Source organism: Protopterus annectens, chromosome 11.part0 (genome assembly GCF_019279795.1).
Source record: "Protopterus annectens isolate FY-2018-M chromosome 11.part0, PAN1.0, whole genome shotgun sequence".
NCBI classification, from domain to species: Eukaryota; Metazoa; Chordata; order Ceratodontiformes; family Protopteridae; genus Protopterus; species Protopterus annectens.
Genome location: NC_056745.1, coordinates 682,390,431 through 682,413,735, shown reverse-complemented (window position 1 = coordinate 682,413,735; position 23,305 = coordinate 682,390,431). Strand labels below are relative to the sequence as shown.

The following is a 23,305-nucleotide window of genomic DNA, read 5'->3' as shown; positions in this document are numbered from 1 at the left end:
TGATACAAGTACATTTTTTGCACTTGCTCTGTTTCAGTGACATCGAATAATTCTGTGCTGCATTTATTTACTTGGTTGAATTTATCACTGTTTTTCAGCCCGCACTTTTTAAAGACACTGCATTTTCTTGTTGCTGTACTGCTCTTAGGTTGTTGTTTTAACAGTATTCTGCTAAAGCTGTTCCGAGTTTGCCAAAATATTTCTAAGTTTTGCAAAGTTTTTGTCTGTTGTGAACATTTATTAGGGTTAGTGAACTTATTTCCAAGTATTCTTGATATTGCAGGAATCCTTACTTCTGTTCTGATCTATGTCTTGGTGGCTTTTGAGTTGTCTGCCTCTACTATAAATCTGATATTGGACACTCCTCCCAGTCCTATCGCATCAGCTCATTCTAGAGTACAGTGAGATCATTTGGGAAGGCCCACACCTTAGTTTCTTAACACTGAATTATCTTCCGTTTACTCCCTTACTAAGTAACAAAAAAATTACACTTTATTAAGCTGCTTTTATTGAATTTGTGTCTCTTCCTCCTTTATTACTTTTCGCTGCTTTTGCTGCTCGTTCTTAGAAGTGTTCAACTGCATTTATTCTGCTGCATTTATTACTGCTGGTTAGCAGCCAGATTAAATTCTAATTGTTATTCTAAATCTCTTCGCTTTTGGTTTAAGGACCTGGGCTTCAAACCAGTTTTACATTAAGAAGGTTTGCGGTCTACTCTCTTGTGGGAGAGGGCAGCCTCTGCGCTTCTGAGCTGGGAATTGCTGGGTGAAGGCTTACTGTGCCTGTTGTTCTAAGCGTCTTTGGGTTTTAGCACTTGGGTTCCAAACCAGTTATTCTACATTAGGAGGGTTGTGGTCCAGACTCTTGTGGCAGGAGTGTGTGGCCTACACCCTTCTAAGTTGGGAATTGCTGGTGAAGGCTTACTGTGCCTGTTATTCTAAGTATATTTATTCTGGTTTAAGCACTTGGGTTCCAAACCAGTTACTTTACATTAGGAAGATTTGTGGTCTAAACTGTTATGGCAGGGGATGATAGCCTACACCCTTCTAAGCTGGAAATTGCTGTTTGAAGGCCTACTGTGTCTGTTATTCTGAAGTGTCTTAGTTCTGATTTAAGCACCTCAGCTCCAAAACCAGTTGCTTTACATTACAAAGGTGTGGTCTAGACTCTTGTGGTGGGAGACTGTGGCCTACACCCTTGTAAGCTGGGAACTGCTGATGAATTGCTGCTTTATTTAAATTTTTTTTTTTTTTGCTGTTGCGATTGTGATTTTATGCACGTTGAATTTCTAGTACTTCTGCATTTTATAGCATTGACTAGATTCAGACTTGCTGAATCTAGATTGTTTTGTATCACTTGAGCACTAAAACCAACTTGTCACTGAGATACTGAAAGATCTGAGGTATCCATTGCTTCCAACTATAAGTGCCCGTTTTTGCTTTTATATTGCACTTTTAATTTGTATTTGCATTCTACTGTCCGCCTGAACTGTCTGAACTGTTTTTGCCACATTTTGCTATATACTGTACTAGTTCAGCTGTAACATAGCCCAGTTCCAGATTTGCCATTTCTGGGTCTGTTTTGTAACTTCTGAGCATCAAATTCAAGCCATCTTTGTTGGTGAAGGCCCTTCTGCACCTTTGTCTAGATTTCATCTAATCAAGGGTGATTGGACTACAAACTCACAGACAGCATCCTTATTGGCTATTTTGAGTTAAAAGGGTTATTTCTTGTTTTTATTTAAGCCCTGTGTTTGCATTTGTTCGCATGTAGCTACTATCGTGTGCTGCTGTGTACTGATGGTTACCACTGGTGATTACAGATGCAAATATTTTGCTTATTAAATCTTCCCTTAGCACTTTGCTTGTGGTCCTCTGGAGGTTTTTTTCATCCCTGCTCTACTGTCAGGTGGAACAGCAAGCCTAACCTCAGAGGTACCAACATACCTCTCACCCACTAGCCATACCTAAGTGTGACCTCTTTTCCTGACCATATAAATTTACCTAAAACTATGGACGGATAATTTTCCACAGTTTCTCCAGCCAGCTTGGTCGACATGGACATCCTGAGGCAGTGTAGTAACTGCCTCATGTTCACCGACAACCCTATACTCCTTGTCCAGACAAACACAACATGTGAGAGTTGCATCTATATTAAGAACACTGAATCCATGCTCTGACACACCAGTCAGTATATATGACAATGAGCGGGTTGTCAGCATGCACACCTCACATCCTACTCCACCCAAACCCACATCACAAATACTTACATATGTGGAGGTCCTCACCAGAAACATACCTAAACACCAGAGCTCTCCCAAATACAAACACAATGCAAATAATACTTCCTCTGCAGAACACAATACACATAATAGCTCACACACCAGTGTCTCACCTGTTAAGCCCTTAAGGCAAAACACAAAACCAAACATATTAGTCATAGATGATTCCATCGTGAGACACACAGATGTGCTTCTCACCAGGATGGATAAGGAAAAGGCCATGTCAGTTGTCTGTCAGGTGCCTGGATCCACCATATCACACATGCATTTAAGTCTCTCAGCAACAGGTACTATTATAACTCCAATATAGTCCATATTGGTGCGAACGACTTGAGGCATACCTCTCTAGACTATATGACGAGAGACATGAGGATCGACAGACCTCAGATGCTTTGGGAGAGATGGTCATCTGTCACTCCTGGGATTTTGGCTACTGGCTAAGGCTCTTGCCACTCCCATGGTGCCTTTTTAGGCAGTGTCTCAAGGACGGAATTCCCAACATAAAAACTTCATCTAAAAACAACCTCACGGTTATACGGCTAAATGCTAGGAGGCTTAACATGAAACTGGACTCACTGGAAGCAGTCCTCACCTTGGAAGACGCAGACATTTGTGCAGTCATGGAGACCTGGTTCAAGGCTGTGAACAGCACCCCAGCCATAGTGGGTTATACCTTCTTCCACACATTCAGACTAAAACCTGAAGGCATGAAAACTGAAGGAGGTGGTGTATCAATATTCATTAAAAAGATAAATACACCTCCAGATTGGGTAAACAGTATGATTCCCTGGAGATACTTCAAGTGCAATTAACTGTTGGTAGGACACTTACTCAAGTCATTGCCAGCTACAGGTTCCCCTTCATGAATCAGGACACCCACTCTGCCTATTTGGATCTACTTGAGTCTATCAAGATGAATCCGAACACCATGGTTTTGGGTGACTTAACTATCCATCCATTGACTGGATAAATTACTCGTGCTCAAACTCACTTGCCCAAAGGTTCCTCGACTTTGTTAACTCCAATGCCCTGGACCAACTGTTTGACACCCCACAAGGGTGCCAACATCCTGGATCTGGTGGTAACCAATTTGGGGGACCACTGTAGCACCCCCACTGTGAGGTCTTCCCTGGTGAGATCTGACCACAAATGAATCTCATTCGATAACTATCACACCTGACCCCCACCCCCAGCAGCAACTAAACTAAAAAACTTTTCCAAATCAGATTACAACCTCTTACAGGATGCTTTCAATAGCGTCACAGCATCCCCCCAGATGTAACTGGCAACTATGAAGAGTTCTACACCAATGCTTTATACAAACACCTGTATAACTGCACTGACTTGGCCACACCTGATAGGACCAAAACAAGCTCCTCAAGGAAGAGCAAACTTGCCTGGTGGGCAACCGCCATTAACATGCTTCACAACAAGAGAAAGCAACTGCTGTCCAAGAGTAAGAGAGCAACCCCTAAACTGGAAACACTCCCTCCTCAGCTTAAACAAGCAAATAAGACTTCTTCTAAAGTCATCCAAAGCAAACTACGAATCCAAATTAGCTTCCTCAACTAAGGGCAACCATAAGGCATGCCTTACTTACATCTATAACCTAAAAGAGAAGGCCCAGATTTGTGTTGAACTGGTAGTTAATGATACCACATATACCGAGTCTGTGGACATAGCTAACTTGATGGCCAACAGGTTCTGTGAAAACTTCATTTCCCTGGCCCCAACACATGTACCCCATGATATCCCTACCACCTGTCCCCTAACTCCTTTAAAAGGAACAGGTCCATAAATGTCCTCCCTAGGGCCAAAAACACAGATCTATGCAACCTGATAACATTCCAAGCTGCACCCTACATGGGCTCCAACAAGAATTAGCAACACCACTGGGTAGTCTTTTCAATCATAGTCTAAGGACGGCTTTGCCCCAAGTGAATGGAAAATGTTATTCCCTTGCACAAAGGTGGTGCTTCCACTGACCCCAGGAATTACAGACCTATTAGCCTGACCACCCTTATCTGCAAGGCCATCATCATGGAACTTATCAACAAAGATATAGGTAAGCTCCAAAACACTTGACCCTGCTCAGTTTGGATTTGTCAAAGGGAGATCATGCCTGTTAAACCTGGTGGACTTCTTTGAGACAGTCACCAAGGCCCTGGATGAAGGGAAATCTGTGCATACAGCCTACATAGTCTTAGCCAAGGATTTTGACACTATCGCCCACTCAGGCATCATTGACAAACTCACCCAGCTAGGTACTGACCCTTATATCATTAGATGGATTACAGTTACACTGATAGAACACATATAGTCAAAATAGGGGAATCCACCTCCAACAGCAGACATGTAATAAGTGGATGTAATAAGTGGTGTTCCACAGGGATTAGTCCTGGAACCTCTACTGTTTGGAATCTATTTCTCCAAATTACAAGCAAAAACTAAAGATCTGTGGCTGACAAAGTTTGCTGATGACTGCAAACTGGGAGCGGTCATAGAATTTCCAAATGATGTCAACATCCTACAAGAGGATCTTAAACAAATGATTGGTGCCAAAGTCATGGCCTTAAACACAATGCAAAAAAATGTATTACCATCCCTTTCTATAAGAGTGATGTTCCTGCTAACTACCACATCAATAGCAACACCATAAGTACACACTCAGTGATACTATTCTTCTCCTCTTTGTCGATGATTTAAAACGGTAAAGCTCATCAGATGAGGAACTGAAAGCATAGCTGCAGGTTGTCAAAACATTTTCAAATGATATTGGAATGTCATTTGATCTTGATAAATCTGCAAAAGCAAACTTTAAAAAAGGAAAACTGCAGCAACAGGAAAACATCAGCTTGGGATAAGAATGTGATATAAAAGAACTTGAGCAAGAGGGAGTGTATAAACATGAGGGAATTCATGACGGATCAGCAATAAAACATGAACAAATGTGAATAAAACTCAGTAAGGAGTACTTTAGAAGACTTAAATTAATCCTGAAAACAGCATTGACATCTAGGAACAAGATCCAAGCCATAAATCAATTTGCTCTTCCTGTCCTAACTTATAGTTTTGGAGTGATTGACTGGCCCCAAAAAGTGTTGGATAGATTGGATATTAAAACAAGAAGAATGCTTCATCTGTACCAAATGATTTATAAAAATCTGTGTATACCAAGATTATATATTCCCCATTCCAAAGGAGGGATGGGTCTCCTTGAAATTGATTACATGTATAGATCTGCAACATCTACTGACCTCACAAGATCCAAATATCTGAAAGTTTTAAAACATGAACAGAATAAATCTAAGATGACATTTCTGCTTAATTTAGCAGAAGCATATCGACGTCAAGCAGGAATGGAAATCAAACCAGAAGTAGATAAAAATCAGGCAGCAAATGAATATGCTAAAAAACAAAAGAAAGAATATAAGGTGAAGGACCACATGAGAAGGCAAGAAATGTGGAAAAAACATATAGTTGCAAGTATAGAAAACTTCTGGAAGAGCCTCATGTTGATCAAGAAAGAACGCAGAAATGGTTAAGGAGAGGTGAATTCACATCAAGAAATGAAAGGTTAATATCGGCAGCCCAAGATAGTGGGTTACATACACGCTGGTTTACAAAATCCATTGAACACGTGGGAGAAAGACATATGTAGGTTTTGTAAAACTGAATTGGAAACAGTCACACACCTTGTTGCTGGCTGTGACACACTAATGGCAGAGGGACTGTATACTGAAAGGCATATTAATGTGGCGAGACTGTTACACTGGAGATTGTGCAAACATTATGGTATTGAAGTGGCTGAAAAACACTGGAAACATGAGCCACAAAGAATCATTGAAAATGATGTAGTTTATATCACATGGGATCACCCAATACCAACAGTCCAAAAGACAGATGCTAGAAAAATGGATATAATGGTCCAAGAAAAGAAGACAAAAGTAGCACTGATCATTGAAATTGCCACACCTAGTGACAATAGTGTTTTGCGTACAGACAGATACAAAGTCATAAAATACCTGGCTCTGCAGGTAGAAATGAGAGACATGTGGAAGAAAGATACCCAGACAGTTCCAATAGTAGTAGGAGCAACAGGTCTTATAAAAAAGAATTTACAATTGTATTTAGATACGTTACCAATTCACGTAACACCGTACAAATTGCATGAGGAGTCATTACTGGGCATATTGCGGGTGCTGCGAAGAGCACTTTTGGCTGACATCTAAGAGTGAAACAATACTAATTTCATGAACTTTAATCATACTTTGACTTAGGAATGGGGTCCATTCCCATCATGGTATTAGAAACCCAAAAGACTTGGAGAAATTAAAAACGTGAGAGACCTAGGCATACAGGTTGACAGCAACCTTGCCTTTGATCACCATGTCTCCACAGTGGTAAGAAGGGCACTCTATACTGCTCATCTCATAAGTAAGGGTATTGCCTCTAGAAAAAAAGTTATAACCTCCCTGTACTCTTCCCTCATCAGGCCAATTGAGTACACCTCTTTTGGCATGTACCTTTCCAAGCACCTGCAGCAATTGGAGACACCACAAAGGTTCCTGACAAGGAAAATTCCAGGTCTTCAGCATCTGTCCTATGTGGATCTGTAATCACTGCCACTTTATTCTGTTTCATACAGACTACTCAGAGGTGATCTCTGCCTTGCATATAAGGAAATCTCTGACCCTACTTTACTGGAAATGCTGCATATATCCACAAGTCAACTGGTAAACAGGTTACAAGCTCCAAAGACCTTAACCTGGTATGTGACATTAACAGAACCTGATGGAGGGACAGATTGGTCTCCCAGAGGTTACCACACCTTTGGAACAGACTCCCACTTCATGTCAAACAGAGCACTTCATTGGCCCTCTTTAACATAATCTGGATGATTGGATCCGTAATCGTAAATTCACCCTAGGGGTTCCACCTGTGTCCCTCTTGGACAGAGGGAATAGGTGCTTATCGTGGAGATAAGGGTAGAACTTGGCTAGGCTTGTAAGGGGCCATTAGCCTAGTAACTTCCTATGATCCTATGAACCCCACTTTTTTGTTCTACTTTTTGAGGTACAAGAGCATTGAGTAATTGCTTGACCTGTTATGCTTTCTCTCCAGTCAACTTCCAGGTCTTCAGCCTGGTCTCTCAACTTTAAAGCCTTCTCTGACAACTGCTTGCAGCTGATTGTAGCAACCACTGGTTTATGCTGTGGACTGACTGTTTCACTGGGGATGACTTTACAATTGCTGCATTGCCCTTCCATCTTGTCTCCTGGATACATAGTATGTCCAGCCCCCTTCTTATCATCATGTCATCCAATTCTAGGCCTCAATCCTGTCAGTGAATCTACAATGAATGTGGCAATTCTCAGTTCATGTTTGGCAGGTTGATTGGTTTTACATACAGCTTTTGCTTGACAGAGCTATCACGGGTAACCAGAGAATGTGGCAATTCTCAGTTCATGTTTGGCAGGTTGATTGGTTTTACATACAGCTTTTGCTTGACAGAGCTATCACGGGTAACCAGAGAAGGGCAAATGGACACCAGACAGCCAGCAGCTTAGTGACCCAGTGCTGCTGCACATTATGGCCAGCACACACTAGCTAATAGGAGCACATATACCCCTCTCTCACTGTTAAGCATGAGTTGCTGGTACAGGTCAGAGTAGGCCGGGTTCTCAACCCACTTATTACCAGTAAATAACATTGCCCATTTTTGGAGACATTAATCAACATGACCAGATCACCTAGAGACATATTTTACACCATCCAGTGGCTACCCCTGCCATGGTGCCCAGTCTGTGATCCATGTTCTCCTACCTTGAGGATACTGTGCACCACAGTAAATGCCCAAAGTGGCTTGTCTATTCAACTCTTCCCTCTATATGACACCATTTGGAGTCTGTGCTACTGCCCACAGCTCTATTCTTAGGTGACTTTCAAATGGAAACACTTAGCATGCTTTTTTCAGAGGTGGGACAAACCTCACAGATGCACAATGAGAACATGCAAACTCCCAACAGGCAATGGTAATAAGTCAGGATTGAACCTTGTACCCTGTGCATGGCAGGCGAAGATCTTAACAACTATGCCACATGGTCATGAACCAACACCATCAATACCCACAAAAAAAGTCCTTAACCTTCACTGAAACATAAATAGGACCTGATGGCATGATATATGGATCACTCATCTAGAACAGAAATAGCAATCCTCACCCTCTTCAAATCATCTTGGTTGAATGGATGGGTAACAGCAAACAGATCTCTGGTCTCACACCAGTATCCCTTCATAAAGGGATAGCAAGCAGTGGGTAGGCAACAAAGGATTTACTCAATCAGCTGCCTAGGGATAACTAAAGAACCTGTGACCATATAATTATTGAAAAGAATATGCTATTAGCTTTGAACTTTTGGTTATTATATTATGTCAGGATTTAATTTCTGTGTCATTTAAGATGTGTTGTAAACTTAATTAACAAAACACTGGGAGCACATTATTCCTAACTGCACGGCCAATATAATCATACCTCTCAACCATACAGAGTTCCCTCAGTAAATACCTGTCTTCAGGGCAAAATATTGGGGTGCCATGAATTCCTGCGTGGCCCCTTTAATTTCCAAATTTCCTGTGTTTTTTTTTTTTAATTTTTACTCCTGATGTCATCACGCGCTGGGCATGCGTGATGACGTCAGCTTCTGCAGACCGGTATGTGTTTGCACTTTACACAGCACATCTTTGCTCCTCCTTCATCTCTAGGTAAAAAATATAAACTTAACTAAGTTAACACACACACATATATATATATATATATATATATATATGCATGTAAGAGAAAGAGCAGCTTCTTAACGTATTTACTTATGCAGGCATTAGTGTACTCTACTGTAACTGTTTTATATTTAGAGAGAAACTGCAGGTTCTTTACTTAACGGCTAAACTTATGTGCAAGAGAAATGGCAGCTTCTTTACTTATGCAGGTATTGTTTTACATTTCAACAGAAATGGCAGCTTATTTACTGCATTTAGTGTGCTGTTTTACATTTAGAGGTACAACACCTACTTTCACTGCATTTTTAGAGAAATGGCAGGCAGGAGAAGGCATTGTAATTTATATTTAGAGAGAAATGAAATGGCAGCTTCTTTACTTATTTACTGCAGGAGAAACTTGCAAACAGCAGGAGAAGGCATTGTTTTGGCAGCTTCTTTACTGCAGTAGAAGGCATTGTTTTACATTTAGAAACAAACAGCAGGAGAAGGCATCATTTTGGCAGCTTCTTTACTGCAGTAGAAGGCATTGTTTTATGTTTAGAAACAAAGCAGGAGAAGGCATTGTTTTACATTTAGAGAGAAACGGGCTGCTTCTTAACGGCAGGAGAAAGTGTGCTTAACATTTACAGCGGAGTAGTGAAACAACAGGCAGAAGATGCAGCTTTAGTGTACTCACTGTTTTACATTTAGAGAAAGTGTGTGTGTGTGTGTGTGTGTGTGTGTGTGTGTGTGTGTGTGTAAATGCCCCACTTAGTTATAACTGCTGGCTAGCGTTACTCAGACTCAAACCCTGCACCTTCAGTATAAGGAAACAAGAGCCTAAAATTTCTACCCATACCACCACTTGTGATTCAAGGAAGTTTTACAGAATGTCTAGAAAGTCTGGCTCATACTTTTGGTCTTTTCCTCTTAAAATTTGTGGTTTTCTGGAAAAGCAATGAGAAACAAATTCACTAAATAATGATAGCCATTTAAGTTTCAGTCTACCTATCTTTCAGGAAATGCGTGGTAATACAAAACATTTTATTCTAGCAACTTTTCTAAGATTATACAGGCAATGTTTAAAATGTGTCCCTGGTTTTGGGCTTTTGCAACCCCCCCCCCCAATAAATGTTTGTTTTTTCAAGATTTCTTGTGCTGCATAGTTCAAGGGGAGATAAGTTTAGTGCTGCTTATACCAAGTTTGTTTGTGTTGTTAGTAGCACAACAGGCAGAATACTTGCTTTTGATGCAGAAGGCTGTGGGTTCTACTCCCACATTATGTAGATGGATTGCTGATACTGTGCTGTGTTGTACTTTTAAAGGGGGTTGATGCTGCGGTCCTGAGAATGTCCTCTTTGACAGAGATACCTAGTTACTATGAACATGTTATCAGCTTGCCATCCATTCCCTACTGCAATATTACTAGCTTATCAATTTTTTAATGTAACATAGCCAATTTATTCCGCCAGGGCAACAGGCACTTTATTTGTAGATAAAACAAAATATTAAGTTGTTTGCTAGCAGCAACCACTTCATTAGTTACAGATCTTTTTAAAGTGGAATTATTTTGATGACTTTTACTTCTGCAAAGATTGTTTGTATTTACTGATACTGGTAGATTGTAGAAGTTTGAGTAGAATTTTGTGATGGAAATGTGCTGAATTTGGCAGTTTTTTCATTACTGGTTCATACATTTTGTTTCATTGCTTACTGAAAAAATGTTTAAAACAATAAATTTAAAATGGCTCTAACAAGTGTGTTGTATTATACAAGGAATGTAATTTAATACGGTCAGGAAGGTGCATCAAATAACACATGTATGTTTTGTGTGCAAGGGGCCTTTGATTTGAAAACAGTTTAAAGGTAATTATCTACCACTGGCCAGATGCATTTTCTTTGAATGTGGGTTTCAGTGCTGTTTCAATGAATGTGAGTTTCAAGGGCAGAGAAGTTTTAATGCTAAGTCTATTTTCATTATGAGACTGTATTGCTTTGTTTAGCAGATGTCCATTAGTGTTTGTGCTATAAAATAAAAGTTTTAAATGAAATCCAAATAATCATCGAAGTAAAGCAATATGCACATTACAGTGTTTATGGTAAATAGGGTGAAAAAGCCAAGTAATGGAACATTGGCATGGCTGTAGGGGGGAGGTCTCTGTATGGGGGAGTCCCATTCAACCATGATTTTGTATGGGAGAAGGGTGGCAAACTCAGGCAGCCACGAGCAGCACAAACTCAAGCTATGCCACTGATCAGTAGGCCATGGAAAATGACTTTTGGAGGTCCTAGCAAACTATAATATTCTTTCGCGAAGATCAGAACATTGCCTATCATTAAATGCCCTACTTTTACCACAAAACCCACATACTGCAAGTCACCAAAACCAAAATGCTGAAGTTCATCATCTTCTCCCTTCCCAGTAAACATCACTGCTACACATTTAAAACAAATGGTTAATATTTACTACAGGGTCTGGGCTGGGGCCATATTTTGGTTGTCTGTTCTTCAGTTTGCATTTGAAAGTTGGTATCCCACAATTCCATTGGAGTGGGCAGGGTTACATAATTATAATTATGTATGCACAGCTGTGTTGGCTTAGTGGTTAACTGCTGTGACTATAGTGTACATGGTCCTGGGTTCAAGACCTGCAAGGGTTGTTTATGAACCTACACCCAGAGATTGCCCATGCTATGGAACATACTTCCCATACATGTCAAGCAGAGCACCTTGCTGACCCTCCAAGATGAGTGGATGGGAAACAGAAAATTCACCCTGGGGATAACACCAGTTGCTCTACTTGACAGAGGCACTGGAAACTAAGGTCGGGCGGCACTATGCCAGGGTAATCCTATGGCTAGCAAATACAACTTAAAAAAACAAAAAAATAAAATGATAAAATACCACCAAGGTATTTTATAATCCTATGGCTAGGCTTGTAAAGGCCCCAGGGCCATTAGCCTAGTACACACCTATGAACCTATTTTATGTTAATCAGCGTACAGATTTGTACCTATTTTTCATGGGCCTTTGTCCAGATATTTGATGTTTCCAAGTTGAGAGGTATGAATATAATATCAATACTGTAAAGGAGCTGATGTCAGGCACAGGGGTCAGTTGCATTTCAGAAACATGATTTCCTGCAGCTGTAACAACATAACTAACTTTTCTCCATTTTCCGTCACTCTCATAATCATCTGGAAATGGGATATGCAAGTACTCTGACTATGCAAATAAATACTCAAAACAATCAAAGATAAAATTGGAGATGTAGAAAAGTTTTCAGCCCTACATCAAAATGTTGACTTATGATAATGCATCTAACATCTGCTTCAGCAGGGGGTTGGTCAAAAACTGAGGGAATCCACTGAAAACAAGACCAGAGGATTACTGATGATGGCATTCATTTTCAGATTGTGATCAGTGACAATTACCAGCCACTCTGCCTCCTCTTTCACCGAAGAGAATGATGCACACTTCATTGAGGCTTCAAAGGCATATACAGCATGTGTGCTGTCTACCAAATAAACGTAGTCCTGATACCATGAAAATAAGCTACATAATATTCTGGATTTACAAATTGCTGGACTACATACCGCATAACTGAGCAGTTCACTAGAAGGTACTGCCAAGGTCTGCATTGTCAGTATCCCATCTACACTTTGAAGTTACTCATACCCAGTTAAATGGGATACATGAAATTACCACTGGCAATTTTATTTTATAAACACATTCCTAATGTCAGGTCCTGGCAAATTCTTCTTCAGTTCCAGCCATTACACTGATTATCATTCAAGGGAGCATTCTCTTTGCTCAGTCTTTCCTCATATGGTGCAATACTCCTTCTGGTAGTATTTATTAGTAACCTTCACCTCTCTATATTGTGAATCCAAGCATGCCATTTAAACAATAAAGTGTCTCTACATCACTGCTAAAAACAAACTTCTGCATGCACCGAAGAAATTATTTTTAAAATGTTTCTGAATACTGTCATGTATTTTGTTACCTTGAATAAAGCAATACGGTACTGCCTAAATGAGAATGGACATATGCATGCACGAACACTGTACTCACTGGCATATTTGGATGAAGCAGATTCAAGTGTTATATAAAAGTATGCAAGCCATGATTTACTACACACGTACAAAAGACATTTGATATTTTAGATTTTATCTGAATTGGGTGGATTTTTTTTTCTTCATGGTCATTTCTGCACTAGGAAAATGAAACATCACCAAACTATGGAATAATGCATCTACTGAAGAAGCAAGTGTAAAATACAGCTGTTATGTGTTTTTCATGATGCTTCCAGTTATGCACATCACATTTTGGGATACATCAACATGGGAGGAGAATGCAGCTAGAGTTAAACAGCACACCAACATAATAGTTTTAAAATGCTCTGAATGGAGTAATGCACTACAGTATTAAACTGTGATAATTAAAGAAAATAATTAAATTAGAGGTGCTGCAAACCTGCAAGTCTCCTCTAACTCATCCTCCACTTTATAAAACTGACTCAGATTCAGAAAGGTAACAACAAAAGCACAACTGTATTATCCAGTGTAAAGTCTAATACTCATAGGTTGGTACTAGGTTATCAGCCCTAGGGCCTATACAAGCCTAGCCATAACAATTCTCTGGCTATTTCTTCCCATTCAAATAAAGTAGTCATTTAGATTTTACAGATTCAGATACAGGAAAACGATACTTGAAACGCTAGTCTTAATTTCAAATAAATAGTACATGTAATGGACATGTAAACCCTTACTTCTTGCACCTGCCTCCTTGCCAGCGTTGAGAAGCAAGCCTCATTTTCTCTCTCCCTGTTTTAAATACTAAACTTCTAAACATCTTTTAGACATCTCATGATTCATATTAGTGAGATACACAGAAGCTTAGTATTACACGTAATTGCACTAATTGCTGGGACATGTCCTACTGTAATAATTTCCCTGGCAAAAGTACTTTTTTTAATCCTAAACTTTTAAACCCCTCAGAATAATAATAATATGCTTATAAGCTCCGTATTAGACCTCCTTTGTGCATATGTACTGTAGCAAGGATCCAAACTCGTACTTAACCTTCTCCTACCTTCCAAAGATGAAAAAAAAAGCTTTATTCCAACAATGGCAAACTGTCATAAACCCACTCAGTTCTAGCAAACAGAATTAAATTCAAACAAACATAACAAGTACAAGTAAGCATTTTATACTACAAATCTAACACTGTACAACATTCATCTAAAATAAAGAAAAATCAAATATTTCATTTTGAGATGTATAGCATGGAAGGTCTTGGAAGCAGAGTGCTCTTTCGCCAAAAGCCTCAAGCAGTTTCTGCAACAGCTCACACACACACTGCAATCACACAATTTAAGTCAGCATGTTTTCTTTTTTCTTAATTACAATAAAAATATTGGGATACACTGTTAATACATAAGAAGGAACTGAGTGTCATGAGATGTTTACTAATACACAGTAGCGACATAACCGCCATTTGTGAAATTAGGAAGAATTGGAAGATTTTAACTTCAGATGATAGCCTAAGACGCATTATTGGTGATGTCCCCAGATTCACTTTCAAGCATATGTTGAATCTAAAGAGATTGTTATGTTACAAAGAAGATACTGTTCTACATAGACTTAAGGTGGGCACTTTTCCACGTAGAAGTTATAAAGTATGTACTTGTATAGACACAAGCAACTGTTTCAAACATCCTGTAACTGGTCGGACATACAAATTAAAGATGTATGTGGACTGTGATACTAAAAACATAGTATATGCAGCTACTTGTGATAGCTGCCCAGGATTTTACGTTGGGAAAACCAATAGGCCTTTAAGGAGAGGTTTCTGCACCATCTTAGTGATATTACACTTAATGTACAGACTAATGCTTTGCCACAGAATACTCAGAAGTATCCTGGACATAAATTCTCCTTCCTAGCCTTGGAAAGAGTGCTAGATAATATAAGAGGCGGAGATCTGTCAAATAAAACTGAAGTCTGACAGCTGATTTACAGGCAGACAGGAGCCCTGGCCTTAATGGAGTGGTGCCTTTAAAACCTATACTGAAAAGCAGGAAGCTCAGGAGATGACTTGACTGGATTAGTAGCAATATAAAAAAGAGAGGTGTTTTAGTGTGAACAGGATCTGATGAAGGCATAGCCGAAAGCACTTATCCTGTTGATGAGGATTTACATCCTGTTGTTTGAAGGATTTTATCTGTTCATTATTAAATTGTGCTGGTTTTATTTTGATTTTATCTGCTGAACACACATTCTACTCTCTTTTCGTGGTGATACTGCAGTGCTTGTGTTTAATCTACAATAAAAATATTGGGATACACTGTTACATTTAAAGACTGTAACAGGTGGAACTAATAGTAATAAGGGAAATGAGAAACAGTAATAAAAGAAAGTGAATCTTCTGTGGCAGGGCTACAGACACTGGAAGGTGAATTTAGTGGTGATGTTTGCATAGTGGGTGGAGCTATGATAATAACAAATTGGTACTGTTCCGATTGGCAATGCTGGGATTGTCCCTTTAGGAGAAATTTTGTCTCTACTACTTTCAAATACGCAAGGGGGCTGCCATCTCCCTTAACCTCTTGAAATAAAAAAAAAGGATAAGGACTAAACAAAATTAGGAATGCACGATTATAACACTTGTAAGGGGGGCTTCCACCCCCATATTTTACAAATAAGACAGCAAATGGAGCAACTGCTATGGTGCTTATTAGCAAGGTTTCCACAGCTTAAAAACAGTGGGAGGGGTTAAGGACATATGGAACAGTATTACAATTTAACACATACTATGATTAACAAGCACAGCATCAATGCATGCACTTCCAATGCAAGGAATGACCACTGTGCGCAAAAAAACTTGAAAAGACGCAATAAAAAAACAAAACATAACAGCAAATCATATTTCATACTACATCCTGAATAGAAAAAAAATGGCAGAACACAGCAGAGTGAAATGTGTTTCACTGACAATATGGTAACTATATGAAGGATTAACTGTAGATCAGCCATAAGAATGGCTGCTGAGGGAGGGAGGTTAGTATAATGGTTAAGGTGTTTACCTTACAGACACAAGGTGCAGGGCTTGATTCTCATATGGGGTGATTGGCTAGGCTTAAAATGATCCACAAGGGCAGTTAGCCTAGTACTAATCTATAAACCTATATTCCTGGTGATTGGAACTGTCACAGTTAGTGATTCCGTTCCCCAGGTAAGTTCTAATGTTAACTGCCAGCAAAGCAAATAAATGACAGAGGGAATGTCAAGGAAAAGTGGTGATCCTTGGATGGTGATCTTCCTGATGTAGGACATACTCTCTCATATCAGACATTACCTCCACGTTTCCAAATGTCTACCCTCCAACAAAATACATGCATTCCAACAGTAATGTGCACAGTAGTGAAAAAGACGCTACAATGCCTGTGAACATTACTAATTTTTTGCATCATTACCAGATGTACTCAGAATGTACTTATATCCTCACTAAACTATGAATAATAGCATTGATATACAAACTGCTGTGCAATTCTACATACAAATTACACAAACACAAGAAAACAGTCAACATATCAATGCTCCTCAGCTTAGGCTGACAGTTTCAGGTTCCAATTCACCCTGTATTATGTAAGCAAAGCATCCCAGAAACCCAAAGACCCTAAGTGTTGTGACTATCACTCCTCTAACAAAGCTAAGAGGGCTGATTAGGGTCCTGTAAATGTCCTAGTACAGCACATATACGAAGATCCTCATCAGGAAGCTACAGCTAGCTAGGCACTCATGTTCTTGTCTATTACCCACAGATAAGATTCTAGTACTCCACCTACACTAACTGCACACAGACGCACAAAGATAAACACTACACACCTACTAATGACAATCCTTGCTTAGCTTCACAGAGGTTCCTAACTATACTGGAGGGACCATGGTCTATTTATGTACAGCATGCAAGGGGAGTACTGGAGGAATTAATTTATTTTATTTATTGATTTATTTATTTATTACAGTTTGATGACTGGGGAAGTCCACTGGGCCAAGAAGAGCCCATTTTCAGTGGAGGCCTGGGAAGAAAAGCTCCATAAGCGATACAATAAACTATACGAGTTCTTAGACAATAATATAGACATAATCATAAACATAAACCAAGGTATATGCAATATTGATATAGTAGTACCAAGTAGTAAAGTATGAAGCAGAAAATATCGTTGCAATTGTGTTTGAGTACAGAGTGGCTGCAGTGGCAGTGGAACAAAAATAAAATACATGATCAGGCTGTAGCACTTCAACATTTGGAGAATAAGGACTTTTTTTCAGAAGTAGAAGGAAGTAGAGGATGATATAGCAGGAGGTAAGTAAGTTTAGTAGATAGTAGCAAGCATAAAAGAAGAAATAAAAGTGTTACAGAGTGGCTGAAAGCAAGCATTAGAATGGCAATAGTTGAGTGGAAGGTTGCTAGGTGGAGAGAAGAATGGGGATGCTGTAATGAATGGTAGTGGGGGGACTTAAGTAGGAGAAGAACAGGAACATATCCAATTTGATGATAAGTAGGAGTATAGTAGGGATTTGAAGTTGGTGAGGTTAGGGGTATTACGAAGGGGGGGGGGGTTCCATAGTTTGGCTATGGAGTAAGATAGCAAAAGTTGTCCAGGGGGCTGGAAAGGTTTGTGGATGTGTATGTAGGGGTTAAGGAGGAGAGAGTGGGGCAGCTAGATGGCTTGAACACAAATTTATGGGCAGTGATGAGCTGTAAAATGTTCAGGAAGTCCTGGCCACTGTAGAGACTGGAGGGAGTCGCAATGATGGAAAGAGTTTTTGGAGTTGGTGGTGAATTTGCAGATTTTACTGCAACAGGAATCCAGTTTGGATTGTAAGACAAGTTGGAGGTTGGTGAGTAGGGGGGCACCGCAAATTAAAGAGGGGAGAAGGTAGGTGGAGGCTAAGGTCTTCCTGGTGGACGGAGCCAGGTAGCGGTTGTGTCAGTATAGGAGCCCTAGTTTTTGTTTTGTTTTTTTAATGGCTGTTAGAATATGGATGTCAAATTTCAGATGTTCGTCGATGGTGATACATAGGAGTTTGGTGTGAGGCACAATTTCAATGGGGATGTTATTTTTGCTAATTATCGAAAAGGAGGTGTTATCAATTACTGAGCTTCCGGATGGAGTAAAGATAATTAGTTTGGTTTTATTTGCATTCAAGGCAAGATGGTTGTTATACATCCAATTTTCAGTTTTAGTGAAAACAGATTGGGTGTTTAGCTGCATGTTGAAAGGGGAGTCAGCAGTGCAGATGATGGTAGAGTCATCTGCATACTGGATTAGGAAGGACTTGGGGATGGAGTGGTGAAAGTTATTAATGAATATGTTGAAAAGTAGGAGGGTGAGGACGTAGTCTTGGGAAACGCCGGTGATGGTTTGCAGGAAGGGGGATGTAGAAGATTTCCATTTTACAGCCTTCAGCCTTTCACAGAGGAAGCTAGAGAACCAGGATGTTGTAGAGGAGGACAGGTTGAGATGGGAGAGTTGGAACAGGAGAATGGGGTGGGAGACTGTGTCAAAGGCTTTGGACAGGTCTAGGAAAAGGGAGGATACGAGTTTACCAGAGTCACGAGCATGGTTGATGCATTCTAGGAAGGAGAGAAGGGCAGTGAAGGCACTGTGGCCTGGGCGGAAACCGTGTTGGGTGGGGGCAAGGAGGTCATCCTAAAAAAACTATAAAAACGACGCAGTCAACCCACCTGCAACAATGCTATTAACACACAGAATGCATATAAAAACAACATGTATATGCATGAACTATCGCTGCACTACAGGTTAGGTTTATTCCAACCCTCAGTATTCTAGCAAAATCGGGGAAAAAAAAACAAAAACTGGCTTGTCTTCTCATAGGGGGTGCTCTCTCTCTCTCAACCTCACACATCTTTGCAGAAAAACTGACTGCACGTTTTCCCCCCAGTGTTTTTTTTCAATTATCTGTTATCACTGAGCAGCAACTTCCAAAGAATCAATACTACGCTGCAGTATGCTTTAAACGCTGTATCACATGATACCCACAAGCATGTAAAACAAAGTGAAATATTCCTCTTGCGTTTATTTACATATTGTCACTACTGTTTATTAAAGAACAGCACTTGCCAAAGAAGTCTATGTTGCTGTAAAATATTCTTCTTGCTTATACGTTTCTATAATATGGGATTAGATATCACAGAATAGTACTTGTCAAAAATGCCATGTTAAAGCACATTAGCAATTAGTTTCTACAAGATCATAGGTTCATAGATAGGTACTAGGCTATCGGCCCAAAGGCCTAAGTAAGCCTAGCCAACAAGGTTCCCTGGCTTACACCACCCAAGAAAGTTATTTTCCTGTGCCTCTGTCGAGCCGAGCCACAGAAGTGATCCCCGGAGTGCGTTTCCTATATCAGTTTTATTATTGCTACAAATCATGTATCCTGGAATACTGCTTGTAAAGAAATCAAGTCCTTGCTGATATACACTGTGCAACAAATACATAAGAATGTGTAAACTAATGTGAAATATCCCTGTTACTTATATTTGACCATAACTTATTTTCTTACAATAAAGGATAGCGCTTATCAAGAAAGGAAATCTGAAGGTGCTGCAAGAGTCTGGTCACTCCCTCCAGCCCCTCTGCCAGGTTAAAACAAATTCAAACATTTTTTGTTTTTAGAATAATTTTGCTAAACGTGGCAGAGCTGCTGGTTGTGTGCAAGATGTTGCCACTGAATTTGAGAAGAAATGAATAGTAATTGTCTGTGGAGGACAAAAGGAGCACTGCATGGATGTGCAGCCATCTAGTTAATGAAACTGCTGTTGAGTTGTGTGGGTTTGGAAAACAGTAGGCTGGGAGCTGTGAGTCAACAACTGAAAGTAGTCTTACGTTTACAGAATCATTACGTGAAACAACTTACCATATCTGGTGAAGATTCCAGTGACTTTTTAAAGAAAAGTTTGACAGTACATTTTTACAGACAACTCACCAAAACTGTAGATGTTCAGCTGTGGCCAATGCTACAGGTATCTCTGTAGGGAACTCTGCCACAGGCGGAGAGTCTACACTGGCTTCACCTTCAGCCTGTCCATGGGGGAAGGATAGCCAGCTCTGATGTCACATTATCTCAGACATCTTCACATGCCTGGTACACAAGTGGCATCTGTCCTTGCCATCTTTAGTTCTTTCTTTCCCTTCTTGCAACAATGCTAACCTTATTATTAGCCCTTAGCACCTGAGACACCAGGAGCAGTGATTTAATACCTGATAAATACTGGCCCTCCAGGGTGCCCTAAACAAGAAAAAAAGAAAGGGATAATGGATAATACAAGCAGCAGGGAAGATGGGGAAGGGGAAAATGGGTACCTATTCCATCCCAGATTATTCTACACCAGAAAGGGAAGGAAGGTGATGACTAATGCTACAACAGTGACCATAGTTGAACATCTGTAATCATGGTAAGTTGCTTAAACAATTGTACTATGTTATTCATGTGGATTACTCTGCAGCTACCACTGCAGGAAAGATTCATAAAGCTACCTGCCACCACCAGGATGAGGGAGGTGGATTATCACTTGGAAGAGGCAGAAGTCATGCCCTTCAGGATGGCAACAGCAAACACTGCTGCTACCCTGGAGGTCACATCCAACCTGTATTGCTTTGAGAATGTATGTATTGAGGACTATCCGGCCACTTCTAAGATATCTTGCACACTAGACCGACTCATAAAAGCTGTAGCAGTTACTATGTACAGATTACTATAAGGCTTGATTGTTTAATGTACAACTTTTCAACTGGTCATGCAAACAAAGTTTGATACAATGTGCGATCCCCTTGGTTTAGAGATAACGCTAGCTTGCCGTCAACATTATTCTGATTTTTGATTTGCTCAGATAGTACCTTAGATGTCTGCAAACATCCAGTGAGTGCAAAATTCTCTGTTGTTCTGAGGCACAGAAAAGAAAACAGGTAGTTGAACAGCTTGATTCAGCGGTGGTGCCAGGGAACATAAAGCTTTACTTAATAAAATTCAAATAACTATCTGAAAAAAATCAATACATACATTAATTTCTATACACTTACCAGCCAGAGTATCCCAGCAGCCCACACTGCCCACATACATCCACCTCAAAAGCATCACTAGAAATCATCAGTCTCTCCAAAAGGAGCATACTGGCCCCATAGCCTATAAGGCAGTCCCTTTCCATTTCTCCAAGACGCAGGCCTCCATCTCGTGATCGACCTTCAGTGGGTTGCCTTACAGAAAGAAAGTAGGCAGTCAATGAAGAATGTCTTGATGACATAAAAACATAGTACTACCAATGAACTCAGTATTGCAAAAATATGAAAAAACTATGATAGAACTATGCAACACACACAAACCTTCATATTATGGTAAGGTTGTACAGGTACAGGATCAGAACCAACATATGCTTGTATATGTACAAAACCTTACTGGAATTTTATGCTGGCATCATCGGACTTAGACTTTGAAGTTTAGATTTACAGCAAATCACACATCACTAACTTTAACCCCATTAGCGGATGGTTATTCTATTCTGTAGCAGCAATGAAATGAGCTACTGTGTGTGCAGAGTACGCTATGCTTTGAAGCAAGAAGAACTTGGTAGAATGAAAATGTCAGTCTTTTTACTACAGTGCATACTTGTTAGTTCCATTACTGTTTCACTGAAAAATTAAACAGCCTTAAAAACATCTCAATATCTGCAAGCAGTAATTTCACATCACCATTACAGTTCTGCCTCCAGGTCTTTCTTATCAAAACAGGTAATATGTTTGTGGATAGTCCATCTACTCGGGGCATAAAAATATCTATGCAAGTATTTCCATTCAACTGTCCTGAACCTTCTTGATTTAGTTACATACTGCAAAGCCCTGGCCACTTTCACTTTTGATCCTTTGTAATTTGTCCACCAAACCTTTTCTCCCAATCTTGCCAAAGTTCCTCTGATTGTTTGCTATTACTGTGTGCAATTCTATATGGCCTAGACATTCTCAGCTTTACCAAATATGTCACCAGGGGTGCCTACTCACCAAACACATGGTCTTTGTATGAGCGTCACAAATGTAATCTCACCTAAAAATAAGGAACTAAAATTTACACTGTATTCAATAATAGGTCTAATCAGTTACACTTCCAAAAGTTACAGGATAAAGGAAAACTTAAAAAAATATTCCTTCAAAGCTTGTAAGAAGAGAATAATGCTGGGTAATTGTCATATCTAAACTCATACAGGCAACACTAAATCAGTGGTCACCCCGTGGAATTCTGCTTTTCACTCGTACACATTCTTTATCTCCACCTTTACTTTCTGTGGTTCTACATATGCAATCATGCATCAAAAACAATCACATCTTCGCTTATGTCAGTTCTAATCTCACATTTCTTAAACCCTCAAAGTTAGATTACTGACATCATGTTTCACTGACTTGTCTTGGTATATAATAAATTCTAGTTATTTTTATTTCTAAAACTGAGCTTTTGTATGGAAACTTTTTTTTTATCTCAGAGTTTTAGTCTCTTCAGAATAAAGGAATCTTTATTTAAAAATGTTCAGATATTCTTTTTAAATGCTGGATAAAATAATGCTTCATCTGTTACTTAAATGCAGTCGATCTCATCTATTTTTTTTAATTAAAGACAAGTTTCTCCCATATTGCTATAAAGTACAGTTGTGTAAATATCATAACAGTAGATGTCCCTCTTTTCAGTGTTGCAGTATTCATCAGGGATTTCCTGCCAAGGATAGCCCAACATTCGGCCAGTTTACCAAAGCCTTTATTACCTAGGGAGCATCGTACATCAGCTGTATGCTCCCACGCAAGCATAGGACAAAAAGGTGACGTGTATATACTCCCAACTCAGAACTAAGGAGTCCCAGGAGAACTTAAGATCCCATTGGAAAGGAGGACATGTCTATCTATAAAAAGGAATGAAGGAAGAGGAGGAGAGGAACCTCTTACCCAGTACTAAAATACCACCCATGCAAAAAAAAAGAGAAAAGGGGGCAGGAGGGAGTGAATACTGCATCAGGGAAAAGAGCATCTACTGTTATGGTAAGATTTTTACACAACTGTACTGTGTCCTTCCATATCACTGTTGCAGTATTCAACACCTCTAGGAGAGTACAAAAGCTACAGTGAAGGCAGGGAGCAGGATAGCCTTGGCAAAACCTGCCCCGGCCTTGGAAATTACATCCAGTTTGTAATGTTTTGCG

The 23,305-nt window shown here is 39.8% G+C and overlaps 1 protein-coding gene across 1 annotated transcript in view; it reads right to left on the bottom strand.

The window, feature by feature from the left end:
* The window catches only part of POLR3B (RNA polymerase III subunit B), a gene marked incomplete in the record, with an annotated part of 1,742,661 nt that overhangs the window by 19,605 nt on the left and 1,699,751 nt on the right, over window positions 1-23,305 (bottom strand). The window contains 1 exon segment of the mRNA XM_044088141.1: window positions 21,150-21,323. Coding sequence (XP_043944076.1) covers window positions 21,150-21,323 — 174 coding nt within the window.